The 14,880-nt window shown below is 45.3% G+C and overlaps 1 protein-coding gene across 1 annotated transcript in view; it reads right to left on the reverse strand.

Annotated features, from left to right (window-relative positions):
• Positions 1–14,880, reverse strand: part of MERTK (MER proto-oncogene, tyrosine kinase) — a 337,008-nt gene that overhangs the window by 271,237 nt on the left and 50,891 nt on the right. Inside the window, exons 2-4 of the mRNA XM_073545163.1 lie at positions 12,012–12,366; positions 11,241–11,341; positions 8,218–8,391 (exon numbers count right to left, since the gene is read on the reverse strand). Of these exons, the coding sequence (XP_073401264.1) occupies positions 8,218–8,391; positions 11,241–11,341; positions 12,012–12,366 (630 nt within the window). The remainder of the gene's footprint in view (positions 1–8,217; positions 8,392–11,240; positions 11,342–12,011; positions 12,367–14,880) is intronic.

Here is a 14,880-nt window from a genome sequence, read left to right on the forward strand (position 1 = left end):
CCACACTGGTAGCTCCTTTGGTTGCTCTCTCAAAGAAAGGAGCTAATCCTAATGCTTGGTCTGGACTAGTCTCCAAGGCCTTCTCGTCTCTAAAATCCCATTTTGCTGGCGCTCCCATCTAACACCGTCCCGATGTGGTTAAACCGTTTATCCTGGAGGTGGATGCCTCTTCCGTCGGTACAGGAGCAGTCCTTTTCCAGAAGGATGCTCAAGGTCGGAAGCATCCCTGCTTCTTCTCTAAGACCTTCTCACCGGCGGAGAAGAATTACTCCATCAGGGACAGGGAGCTGCTAGCAATGAAGTTGGCCTTTTCCGAGTGGAGACATCTCCTGGAGGGAGCCCGGTTTCCCTTCCAGGTGTATACGGACCATAAAAATCTGGTCTTTTTACAAACGGCCCAGCGCTTGAACTCTCGTCAAGCTAGGTGGTCACTCTTCTTCTCACGCTTCACCTTGCACTATCTCTCTGGAGAGAAGAACGTCCGTGCGGATGCTCTTTCGTGCTCGGTATTCTCAGCGGAGGAAGGGGAGGCTGAGCCACGGTTAATTCTCCCTCCGGAGAGCTTTACGACTGTGGCTCCAGTTGCCCTCGAGTCAGTGCCACCGGGCAAGACCTTTGTGCCTCCTCAGCTACGGCGGGAGGTTCTCGCCTGGGCGCACGCGTCCAGGGTGGGTGGTCACTTTGGCAATAAGTGGACCACAGAACTCCTGGCAAGGTCGTATTGGTGGCCGCACATGGCTCGAGACACTAAGGAATACATACAAGCATGCATCTCGTGTGCACGGAACAGGTCCTCTAGACAGAGGCCGACTGCATTATTGTACCCTTTGACGGTGGCGGATAGACCTTGGGAGATGGTTGGAATGGTTTTTGTGGTTGGCCTGCCCAAGTCTGGTGGCAGTACGGTCATCTTGGTGGTCACCGACCATTTTTCTATAATGGTGCATCTGGTGCCACTCGCACGGTTGCCTTCCGCTCGTGGTCTTACCACACTGTTCATAAAACATGTATTCCGTCTGCATGGCATGCCGGACAAAATTGTCAGTGATCGAGGTCCCCAGTTCGCATCCCGGTTTTGGAGGGAGCTCTGCAGCCTACTCAGCATTGAGCTAAACCTGTCCTCCGCCTACCATCCCGAGACGAACGGCTTGGTTGAGAGAGCCAACCAAACCTTGGTCACGTACCTGCGGTATTTTTCGTCTCTGCCAGGCAGGATGACTGGGCATCCTTGCTACCATGGGCTGAATTTGCCCTGAATAATGCAGTGGCTGATTCCACTGGTCAGATGCCGTTCCTTTTAAATTATGGCCAGCATCCGCGTGTCCCTGTCCCGATGCCTGTGTCCTCCGCTGACTCCAGGGTGGCAGACTGGACAGTGGAGGCTCGCACTCAGGATGCTATTCGTGCCTCTAAAGAAAGAATGAGGGCATCCGCTGACACACATCGGCGACCCGCTCCAACCTTTTCCCCCGGCGACTTGGTGTGGCTCTCTGCTCGAAACATCAAGCTGCGGGCCGAGTCCTCCAAGTTCGTGCCGCGATACATCGGACCTTTTAAGGTTCTCGAGCGAATCAACTCGGTGGTCTACCCCCTGGCTCTTCCTCCACATTTAGCCATTTCTGACGTTTTCCATGTGTCCCTTCTCAAACCTGTTCACATGGCCCGGTTCTCTGAGTCATCTGCCGGGTCATCAGACTTGTCTTCGGATGAGTTTGAGGTTAACGCCATTGTGGGACGCAGGATTGTGCGTGGCAAAAAGTTTTATTTGGTGGACTGGAAGGGTCATGGTCCAGAGGCCCAGACCTGGGAGCCAGTGGAGAACATCCACGCTCCACTCCTGATCACAGCCTTTGAGCGTAGCGAGGCTCAGAGGGGGGGGCCCCTAGGAGGGGGGGGTAATGTTAGGCGTCAGATTCCTGCAGCTGCACAGCAGGAATCCAGAGCCATACATCCAGCAGTCTCCCATACCTTTCTGACTGCTCAGGGACCTGCACAGCAATTTCGGCGATCCAGGCACCCTTCTCAGACCAGCTCTCTGGGTCTGGATGTTGCTGTCACCTCAGTACCAGCAATGGTAGCTCAACCTGCTTTGCAGGAAACCACTCCAGAGGCTAAGTCCTCTCGCCGCGCTACTGGGTATGCCCACTAGATGATCTCCCAGTGGAGATCGGGGGTCACATGCTCAAGTCCTTGTCCTGATCTGATTGGCCCATCTCAGAGGTCTGGAAGGTCCCGGAAGCGCATGGCTATAAAAGGCCCGCATTGCCGCTCGCCCATGCGCTAGTATAGGCTATACTTGCTATGTGTGAATGGTGACGGATGTATGATTCTGGTGACTGACTCATTTGAAACCCCCTTCCCTCTGATATTACGCATGTGGATAGGGAACTAGAGAGATAGCCAGCGCCAGTCAGTGGCAAGCTATAGGCCATAGTGCATACCGCACCTCTGCACTAGCATCCGATGGTGTCACGCCTCACGGCACTATCGTGTAGTTACCGCCGCGCTGCAGGTAGCAGCACTTACCGGCATCCGCGGTTGCAACGCCGCACGCACGGTAGGTCAAGACGGACACCGACCTCTGTCTTGGGCTGTGTCCTGTGACTATATACCATGTGTGCCCGCCAGCTGAGACCTGTGAAGCTAACAGTCTCTGCGTTTATGCTTTGGGGTCTCTGTGAGTTTAACAGAGTCAGCTCTGCGCACCCCAGGTGACGTTTAACCCGAGCGTAGTATACCGCCATATAAGCGAGTCCGCCATTATTCAGCAGCGGTTGTTACACCTACTGCACGGTGGACCCCGGGCGGCGAACGCACTTCCTATTATTTATATTTAGTGCGTTCCGCCGTCCCTAACAGGAGAGATTGCTGTTGCGTCACAAAACCAGCGATCTTGCTAGTGATCTCGCTGTGTGTGACGGGGCCTTAACAGCGTCTGTAAGGGAGGAGGTAAAGAACATGGCCACAGAAAAGACTAAACACCCAGTTGGTCTAAAAGCAGAGATTTCACAAACTGCGCTCCAAAAGAAATAAATGTGAATATCTTAGCAATGTAAAAATGCAGCATCAGTGGAGCAAAGTGACAGGTCTACATAGATTGATAGGTAATGATATAAAAAGTTGATAATCAATCGTTTAAAAGATATTTTAAATGGGCCAATGCAAGCTTTCTGGGGATAAATCACAATTAGGGCAGGGTAACACGATTCCCTCATCTGCGATTATTATGCTAATTGTTATGCTAAAGACACTCTTATCAGAGTTTGATCAGTGTCAGCATAGTGTCATCTGATTCTCCATAATTTCTCAATTTTCTCCATTCTGTGGAAATCAGACTGCACTCGGATAACATACAATATTTTCCTCGTACTCGTAGACTTGGATGGGTGAGTAGATGTAAGGGGTGTACCGGGATCATGTGATACTCCACTTATGTATACATATAAATATTATCTGTTGTACTAGTGTATAGGAATATATGTCATATAATGTACATAAGGTGTTAAATAGGGAAAGCGTAGTATCTTAGTTAGCCCACTAGATGGGGTACATAATGTATATAGTTAATTAGGAGGAGCTAACAGTGTATAAGATTTCCCTTTTTAGAGGAGTAGGGCCGTGGAGCTTGTATAGGGCAGACAGCTCTGCAACATTTAAGCGTGAAGCCCAGCCATCCAGGGCCCAGAAGTTCAGCCGAGGCAGCAGTGGTGACAACAGAAGTAGAGCAGAAGCTAAAGCAAAGGTCACAACAGTACAGGTCACTCAATGATGTGGCTGCTCATTGCATGGGCAGATGCCCTCATGAACAGGGTGAAACGGACGAGGGAACTCCTAAGTGTAGTGAGTCTGAACAGAGAGGACGCTGTGGTATCGGATGAGACGGTATGACCCGGGCACGTATTGGACGAAGTAGGAAAGAGTGCAGGGAAAGTGAAGAAGGTGAACTGTATGCTGATGTTGTATCTAACAAGGATGTGCTGTGAAAAGGAAAAAGTGAAGTTCTACATTTTAAGTTGCAACTGGACTGTGTCGCTGTGCGCAATCGTATGGAAGGGGACTTCAGCAACCCAGAGGAGACCCTGAAGCTTCAGAGAACAGAGAGGCAAGTACACTGACATAAGGACATTGTTTGTATGTGACAGGAGACCAGGGCACGCAATGGCCATTAGTCTCAGCCACGACTACAGCCCTGACGCTCCCTCACATTGCATCCAATTTCAGAGAGAATTACAGCATACCAGATGACAGATTCTGTAAGTGAAATAACTGCGTCATCAGCACTGCCCAATTGAGTAACATTGCTCTTAGTGCTATTCGATAAAAAATCTGAGCACTCGTCTGTTGTATACGATCATGTGAGCAAGCCCTCAATATGATGGTTTGGTTTTTATATAGATTATATGTTGTCTGTAGCACATCCCCTGTTCATGACAAGATGAGCTCCCAACAAAAATGATATTTTAGGCCACATAAAAGATGTGATTAGCAAACAAACAAGAATTTGGCTGTTCCCCAGATGACTGATATTTTCATCTGCCAATGATTGGGATCAAACCTTATTGCAAAAGGGCTCTAACTGCTTTGCCCAGAGGTTTCTAATCAACAAGAAATATCCTCTTTAAAACAATGAAGAATGTAAGTGTCTTTGCTTTGTCCTTCTTCCTGCCCCATCGCTACATTGCACTCGTATATACAGTTGCTAAACCATTTATAAATTTATAAAAATGCTAAATCACTAGAAATGCTTTGGTTATTTCAGGCAGTTAGAAAAAAAATAGAAACATTTGGAAAGCCTCCAGACGATACTGTAGAATCTTGTTATTGTGCTGCACAGGATTCCAAAAAGAAGTTTCCAGACAGCGTCTCTTCTTGCTATGTGCAGTGAATGCAGAGCGGATTTTCTAAGACGCTTAAATCAGAAATCCTTGAAAATCGGTTATCAGAGAAGGATTAGTTATGAACATGAAAAACATAATCACATGAGAGGAGTCCACTTTGGGGGTTAAAGAGCGTCAGAAAAGCTCAAGGATAACAGAGATTTATTTCTTACAAAAAGCAATTTTGCTGCACATAAAGAGCTGGCTTACACCACGTGCCCATACTAGGAAGCGGCCTATCTTCATCCTGTTCATTTAGAAACTGTTCACATGTTCAGGTTTTAAATACATTAGATAGGGACTGTTTCAATAGGGTTACCTTGACGCGGTGAAGCAGCTTGATATACATTTTTTTGCAAAAAAAGTATCGACTAAATACCCTGTATTTGTTATCATCTTTTCATCAGCACTTGCTGACTACTGTTATATGTTTTACTGCAGGATATTTCTGCACAATTGTCATTCTGAGCTCTATGTTTGTGTTTGAGTCAGTGGGTGGTATGAACAGTGTCCTACCGACTTGTTCATATGTGTGCATGTCACATCTGTTTTTAATCCAGTTTTTTCCGTGCCTATGCATGATTTGAGAGACCCCACCCCTCTCTTGTGTGACATGCACATAAAGAGCTGGCTTACACCACATGCCCATACTAGGAAGCGGCCTATCTTCATCCTGTTCATTTAGACACTGTTCACATGTTCAGGTTCTAAATACATTAGATAGGGACTGCTTCAATAGGGTTACCTTGACGCGGTGAAGCAGCTTGATACTTTTTTGCAAAAAAATGTGTATCGACTAAATCAGTGGTCCCCAACCTTTTTTGCACCAGGGACCAGTTTCAAGCAAGACTATTCTTCCATGGCCTGGCAGGGCGGGGATGGAGGTGTGACAGGGGCGGGGCTTTGGTCATATGGGGCGGGGCTATGGACACAGTTGTAGTGTAGCAGTGCATACTTATAATTAAATAACATTTATAATGTGACTCAATTCACCATAGGTTTTGAATGAGTGCTCCATCACCCCATCATTGCCTTCACCCCATCACTCCCTTCTCCCCATCATTGCCTTCACCCCATCACTCCCATCATTGCCTTCTCCCCATCACTCCCATCAATGCCTTCTCTCCATCACCCCATCATTGCCTTCACCCCATCACTGCCTTCACCCCATCACTGCCGTCTCTCCATCACTCCCATCATTGCCTTCTCCCCATCACTCCCATCAATGCCTTCTCTCCATCACCCCCATCAAGCCTTCTCCCATTACCCCCTCATGGCCTTCTCCCATCACCCCAGGCATCATGACCTTCTCTCCCCATCACGGTCTTCTCCTCATGTCCCCATCTCCTCCAGGACCAGGCTAACCTACACAAACACAGACAAATACACATACATACATACACACACAGACACACATTATATACACACACACACAGACACCACCACTATCCTCTCACCTGTCCGCAGCATTGCCCGCGCTTCCTCGCTCTGACACAGCAGCGGCCGCTGAATGATGATGTCGTTCAGCGGCGCGCTCCTCTCTGTGTCAGTCAGAGACAGGAAGCGCGGGCGGCGGGCAGGAAGCTGGACGGGTCCTTGCAGCTCCGCTCCTGCTATTTCCTCTTTCAGGCAGCGGAGCTGCTTGGATCGCTCCCTGGCCGCCGCTACACATGAGGGCAATCTAAGAATTGCTGCGCGCCGCCCCCGCCATGCCACTGACCGCCCCTGGCTCCCCTTGTGTCCGCGGACCGGCAAGGGCACTGCAGCGGCCCGGTGCTGGGCCGCGGACCGGCGGTTGGGGAACTCTGGACTAAATACCCTGTATTTGTTATCATCTTTTCATCAGCACTTGCTGACTACTGTTATATGTTTTACTGCAGGATATTTCTGCACAATTGTAATTCTGTGCTCTCTGTTTGTGTTTGAGTCAGTGGGTGGTATGAACAGTGTCCTACCGACTTGTTCATATGTGTGCATGTCACATGTGTTTTTTTAAACAAGTTAGCTTAGAGTATTATAAAATTTACCCATGATGAAGACAGTCATTTTCAGGACTAAACTGAGATTTTCAAGCATAAGTTAGTGCGTAGGTGTTAAAAGTGCTGTACAGGATTCTAGAAACGTATCTGCTTTCTATCTACTGGTTGGGTATGGTATTGAAAAGCAGACCTTTTTACTTTTAATAGATCTGAGCTGTAATACCAGGAACAATCCATGAACCAGTGGGGCTTCTGGAAAAAGTGTCTTTGTTTTATAAAAATCTCTTTAACCCCTTAACTTAAAATGATGTAAATGTATGCCATTGCTAGAGTTCCATTTTGTGGCAAGGGTGCAATTATATTGGAAAGAGCTTGTAAGCATGTTGGGCCTACAGCTAGACCACAGTGGTGGCCAGTCTCCTATCTTCAAAGCCCACCAACAGATAATATTTTCAGAATTTACTTCGTTTTGCCCAAGTGATAATTCCATCACCTGTACAATACTAAATAAATCCTGAAAACGTGATCCGTTAGTGGACCAGACAATGAGTTAGAAACACAAAGTACATTTTGGAATACATTTCTCTTTAAAGAAAATTTCTCAATAGGAACAACCTTCCTAAGATGTCTATATGGTTATGCACGTCATAGGAAGCTGAATCAAATGGCACCTTGATATTTGCAATTCGATGAATGGTTCCTGAGAAATGCATGCTTTTTCAAATATGGAAATGAGCTGAAAATATCTATGTTTCAGAATTGGATCTTCCCTAGAGTCTGCCTCCAGAGATCTTTACAGCACATTTACATATTAAGAAAAACATGGATTTCTAAGGCTATGTGCACACAGTGCAGATCCTCCCGCGGATTTTTCCGCGCGGATTTTACTAAATCTGCAGGTCAAATGACCTGCATTTTTCCTCCTTTTTTTGCGGTTTTACAGCTGTTTTTGTGCGGTTTTCCACCTGCGGATTTGTAGAATGGAGCAGGTGGAAAACTGCAGCAAAACCGCACAAAAGAAGTCACATGCTGCTTTTTTTTTCCGCACAAAAACTGCACGGAAAAAAACGCAGCATGTGCACAGCGTTTTTTTTTTTTACATAGGCTTTAATGGTACTATCCATCACCTGCAGTTCTGATGCAGATCCGCAGCGGCAAATCCGCTGCGGATCCGCAGCAGAATCCGCACTGTGTGCACAGGGCCTAAGGATCCATTCATAGGATAACAGATATCAAGGTATCATTTGATTCAACTTACTATCACCTACATGCCCATATAGACTGCTTAGGTGGGTTTATCCTACTGACCTTTAAGGGTGAGTGAACACTTTCAAAACTATGATTTCAGAGGTCATGCTTACCTGAAACGTGAAGTACAGCTGGTGACACGTCAGCAATATCATTAATCCGTGTACTATTTTGATACCAATAAATCTCCACAGGTTCAGGAGGCCCTACAGCCTCACACGTGAGATTAAATGGCATGTTTCTAGTGACATTTAAGGTCTCTGGTTGTCGAATGAAATATGGAAGGCCTAAAAGGAAAGGGAAATTACATGAGTATAACTATTTAACAGTAACAAATGAAACGTAATAGGATACATATGATAACAAACATATACAGTGGGGCAAAAAAGTATTTAGTCAGTCAGCAATAGTGCAAGTTCCACCACTTAAAAAGATGAGAGGCGTCTGTAATTTACATCATAGGTAGACCTCAACTATGGGAGACAAACTGAGAAAAAAAAATCCAGAAAATCACATTGTCTGTTTTTTTTTTCATTTTATTTGCATATTATGGTGGAAAATAAGTATTTGGTCAGAAACAAGCAATCAAGATTTCTGGCTCTCACAGACCTGTAACTTCTTCTTTAAGAGTCTCCTCTTTCCTCCACTCATTACCTGTAGTAATGGCACCTGTTTAAACTTGTTATCAGTATAAAAAGACACCTGTGCACACCCTCAAACAGTCTGACTCCAAACTCCACTATGGTGAAGACCAAAGAGCTGTCAAAGGACACCAGAAACAAAATTGTAGCCCTGCACCAGGCTGGGAAGACTGAATCTGCAATAGCCAACCAGCTTGGAGTGAAGAAATCAACTGTGGGAGCAATAATTAGAAAATGGAAGACATACAAGACCACTGGTAATCTCCCTCGATCTGGTGCTCCACGCAAAATCCCACCCCGTGGGGTCAGAATGATCACAAGAACGGTGAGCAAAAATCCCAGAACCATGCGGGGGGACCTAGTGAATGAACTGCAGAGAGCTGGGACCAATGTAACAAGGCCTACCATAAGTAACACACTACGCCACCATGGACTCAGATCCTGCAGTGCCAGACGTGTCCCACTGCTTAAGCCTGTACATGTCCGGGCCCGTCTGAAGTTTGCTAGAGAGCATTTGGATGATCCAGAGGAGTTTTGGGAGAATGTCCTATGGTCTGATGAAACCAAACTGGAACTGTTTGGTAGAAACACAACTTGTCGTGTTTGGAGGAAAAAGAATACTGAGTTGCATCCATCAAACACCATACCTACTGTAAAGCATGGTGGTGGAAACATCATGCTTTGGGGCTGTTTCTCTGCAAAGGGGCCAGGACGACTGATCCGGGTACATGAAAGAATGAATGGGGCCATGTATCGTGAGATTTTGAGTGCAAACCTCCTTCCATCAGCAAGGGCATTGAAGATGAAATGTGGCTGGGTCTTTCAACATGACAATGATCCAAAGCACACTGCCAGGGCAACGAAGGAGTGGCTTCGTAAGAAGCATTTCAAGGTCCTGGAGTGGCCTAGCCAGTCTCCAGATCTCAACCCTATAGAAAACCTTTGGAGGGAGTTGAAAGTCCGTGTTGCCAAGCGAAAAGCCAAAAACATCACTGCTCTAGAGGAGATCTGCATGGAGGAATGGGCCAACATACCAACAACAGTGTGTGGCAACCTTGTGAAGACTTACAGAAAACGTTTGACCTCTGTCATTGCCAACAAAGGATATATCACAAAGTATTGAGATGAAATTTTGTTTCTGACCAAATACTTATTTTCCACCATAATATGCAAATAAAATGAAAAAAAAAAAGACAATGTGATTTTCTGGATTTTTTTTTCTCAGTTTGTCTCCCATAGTTGAGGTCTACCTATGATGTAAATTACAGACGCCTCTCATCTTTTTAAGTGGTGGAACTTGCACTATTGCTGACTGACTAAATACTTTTTTGCCCCACTGTATATATATATATATATTGTGACAATGGCAGTGGCAAAGTGCTGGAGGGGAGATATGTTTCACTGAGGCTATTAGCTTCAGTGATTTGAAACTTACAAGTTTGCTTCAGCACACTATGTGTTGAGAGGGGTAAGCACCCATTTTAAGAGCTGGGTTTTTGTGGACAACCATATAGCAGGTGGGAGGCTGTCCACCTTATCTCTATCCCAGGGTGTGGTCTGAGGTATAAATAGACTGCCTCCAGAGGCACTAAGTGTTCAGTGTTTCTGGAGAGGCTAAATCAAGAGAAGTGTTCGTGTTTTGTACTATCCTGAACAGTGTGTTTTGCAATCCCCGCTACCACAAGGACAATGCTTTGTGTTACCACTTTGTTTTGTTTTTTCCTGTTTTTGTCCAAAGTGCCGTTTTTATTTTTTACTTCATCATGGTTTATGCCGCATATATAATTTAACAGAGAAAATCTTAAAGAGACAGTGTTCACGTGTCTACCTCAGTGTACAACTGAGGGAGCTGATCTGCCAATATATATATATATTGATCAGCAAAAAAGATTAAACCCCGTCAGATTTGTCATTTGTGGGCTATTGCATGTGCTGAAAACATCTGCTCACTGAAAGTGCCTAGTGTCGATCTGACAGAAATCACATAATCTAAGCAAAGCTCATCAATATGGTCAGTCCAGTAGTGTAGCAAATGAGCAGTAGAGGGTGTGGTTGCATCGGGCCCTTCACCGGAGAGGCACACCCAGTGCTACCCCCCAATCCTAACTGTATTCACAGGACACAGAGAAAGTAAAGCCCTGTGGTATAGCAGAGAGACATGATCTTCCTGTACTATCGCTCACTGTTCTGTAGACCACAGGTCACTTTAAAGGGAATCTGTCACCCCTTTTTTTGGCCTTTCAGCTGCCGGCATAGACATCAGGGGCTTATCTACACCATAGTTGTAATCAAGGTTCCCTTGATAGCAGTCCATTCAGGAGTTCTGGAAACCCCACACACACACACACACACAAGAGCTGAACCCAGGGTCAATCTGGAAAACCCGTTTACATGCATGTGCACTTGTGTATGTGGAAACCCATGGTGTTCGAAAAAAGCTTTAACAAGAATAAATTAATTAACATTTCATGTCCTGAGTTTCTTAACTTTCGTACCTTCAACCTGAAAGTAGATAGGATCTGATACTATTTCTTCATCCTTGATCGCTAACTTGCAGGTATATGTGCCATTATCAGACCTCTGTACACCTATAATGCTTAATGGAAAAGAATAAACAGCGTTAAAATGAAAAAATCATTGCCTTTGCATTTTTAGCAAAACTGAATGACATAAAAATGTTGTGCGGAATTGTCAAGGTTGAAGGTAATATTTATGCAACCCATAGGGGTTGTCTCTCACCTTTATCCAGAAGCAGTGAATAGAGATAGATATTTAAATGGAGTTATAGTGGTTGTCCAATACTGGGCAGTCCTTTTTCAAGTTACCTAATATGTGCCTCAGAACTTTTCCATCTGATGGAACCATGAAGGCTGTAGCCCATCAGTGGCCACTAATTGGCTGCAGCACTCACTTAACATAAAAAATGTTGCAAAATTATAGGGGAACACAAGGTTGAGAGTGGAGCTGGTCTGGGAAGTAAGTATGCCTTTCTTTATTCTGCTAGGCACGTTAGGGACATTAAACAAATGTTGTCAAGTAGTGGACAATACCTTTAATAGCTACAGACTGACAACTATTTGTAACCATCGGACAGCACAGGCCTTACTGACCAATAACTATTCCAATATTTCTGTGAACTGGTCAACTATAATATTCCTCTATTCCAAACAATAGTCATGTAGCTATGCAATCATTATCCAAATAAATAAGAATGTATCGTGTGTTCAATAGAGAAATACATTCAAATCCATATTCCTAAGTCTTACCTGCACAACGAAAGCATGGTGGTCATCACACCATCAGGGATTTCAAAAGACTGCACAGAGATGCGATCAGAATGGGAGATCAACTGTCCGTTCTTCCACCATGTTATCTGTTCTCCACTATCCAGATTAGGAACTTCAATGGAACAATTGAACTTGACATATTTGTGCTCAGAGAGAATAATAATGGGCACTGTAGGATTAAATTTGATGCGTTGGGAAGGCTGAGACAACTGAGTGTTTGGAGTTGGACTTGCTCCTATGTCTTCTAGAAAGTGTGGAGTATGTCTGTGGTCTTTATCTTCTGCCAGTAGGGTAGGTATATGGAGTCCTCCACTCTCTCCCAATACGGAGCTATCTGTAAAATGAAATGACTCGTATAGATCACAAAGTAATAGTTGAAATATATAATGACAAAGGAGAATAATAGTCAGAATCTATATGTCTATTGCGCATACAAACAAGAACCATATTTACTATAGAAAACACAAACATCAGAAATATTAACATTATACTGATGTTAAAAAGCCAGTCTTTTTACAGTCATTTCAGAACTTCTTACATAGATATTGGTTTATTCCCCATTACTTTATGTGTGCCGTCACTTTATGTGTAGAGCAAGCCTTTTTCCCAAAGTAACAGATTTGATTTTTATTTTCAGAATCACTCACTATTTCATAAAAATATACAAGAGTTTCTCACATAAGCCTCATTTCCTGTCATCAATAAATTCTAATGCATTTTTGTCCTGTAACTTAATAGTGAAGTACTGACCAAAAAGTTGTGTGTTACATGCCTGTGCAGATCAGTACATACTCCTATCAGGGTACTCTACTACAGAGACAGTCTGACCTAGAAGCAATGCTCCTCTGTAATACAGAATTTTAGCCCTTGTTCACACATTTGTGCTTAAGCATACCCGTGGAAAAAAAAAAAAATAATAGTACCAGTGTCAATCCTCATCCATGTGTCCGCTTTTATCATCAGTTCGTCATCCATGTGACCACTCACTTCCACTTGATTACTTCTAGGTCTAAAGGCAGAGACAGTGGCACCAGGGGGCCCAGCCAGTGGTGTAACTAGAGTCTGATGGGCCCTGATGCAAGATATGGTCCGGGTCCCCACCCCTTCATACTGGTATAAATGTGTCCCTCATCCTGGCATCATACTGGTGTATATATATGCCCTCCACCCTGGTATATGTACCTCAACCTGGCCCCATCCTAGTTATATATATCTCCCATCCTGATATATATGTCCCTTATACTGGGCCCCATCCTGTCATACCGTATACATACATCCCCCATTCTAGCATATATGTCCCTTATCCTGGGCCACATCCTGGTAAATATATCTCCCATCCTGGTGTATATGTCCCTTATCCTGGGTCCCATCCTGTCATATGTATCCCCCAATCTGGTATATATGTCCCTTATCGTAGGCCCCATCCTGGTGTATATACAGGATATACACACCATCCTGGTATCACGGTCACGTGAGTCAGGACGCAGATGTTACCGCAAGGCGAACCCATAACACACGTGACCCAGGATACAGCGTCTCCAGTGGCGAATTTAAATAACAATACGTGCAGATGGATACACCGCCTCCACCTGGCGAATTTAGGTATTACACGTTAATATACATTCTGGAAACCCCGCCTCCAGTACAGCGAATTTAAATAATAAGGGGGAACCTGGGAAACATTAGCAATGGTGGGCCCTGCGATAGGGAATGGGAACATGGAGACCTCCTGCACTCCCTTGAGCCAGTGTCCCTGCACTCCTCACATTCCCTATACAGGCTCCGCACCTGTCGCCGCACGCGAACCTTAAACCCTTGCTCGCCCTGACCCTAAACCCTCACTAGGGAATTGGTCGGTGCGGAGACTAATCCCACCACTGCACTAACAACACACATGAGGAAAGAAGACAATACAGGGAAAACACCACTTAGCTTTATGCTCTGTGCTTATGCTCCTGCAACAGAGCCCCACCACCTGCGTGCGTCTTCTCCTCCACCCGGATCCATCACCATCCTGGATCCTACACCATAGTGCAGCCTTGGAGCAGAGTCCATCACCAGTTGCAGCAGTCCAGTCACAGAGTCCCAAGGATGAGTTAGCCTCTGCCAAAATTCTAAGCATGCTTGAGTCCAGCTCTCGGCCACCAAGTCAAGCATGCCGAGTGCAACTCTCTCCATAGTCGCCACGCCACAAAGCCATGCACGCACTTCCCGCCGACACCATAAACTGCGACTCCTCCTTGCCATGCCAGCAATTCCTGCAGACACCATTAGCTGCCACTCGTCTCCTCTGGCTGACTGCGCAGGACTCCTCTTCAGCTCCATGTTCACCCAGGCTTCACAAACTCAGAATGAATCAGTATCACCAGCAGTGATTGCACACCCTGAGACTCACTTATAGAGCCCCACACCTGATTCATAATTACGTGCAAATTAAACCTAAAGTGCGATACCACTAACCACCACCGGGGACAGTCAAGTCACTTGGCACTTGCCAAAGTAAAAAAAGTTCACCCTGTGCAATTTAAAACTGTCAGATCAAATTCAGATCATGACACCTGGTATATATTTCCCTTATCCTGGGTCCCATCCTGATATATATATCCCCCACCCGGACAATAGCACAGAAATGTGAGACATGACCAGGAGTGACCTATGGAGCCTCAAGAACTAAATAAACTTTTTTTCATGTATTTGTGTATGTGTCTTTTTAAATACAGGGTTAGTGTCTGATAGACACTTCCCCAATTACTAACCCCTGGGCTTGATGCTAGCTGACATTACACAGCTGACAACAACCCCAAAAACTATTACCCTGATTTAAAACGCACCAGGACAATCGGGAAGA

Source organism: Dendrobates tinctorius, unplaced genomic scaffold (assembly GCF_039654945.1).
Source record: "Dendrobates tinctorius isolate UK_male_01 unplaced genomic scaffold, ASM3965494v1 ptg000140l, whole genome shotgun sequence".
NCBI classification, from domain to species: domain Eukaryota; kingdom Metazoa; phylum Chordata; class Amphibia; order Anura; family Dendrobatidae; genus Dendrobates; species Dendrobates tinctorius.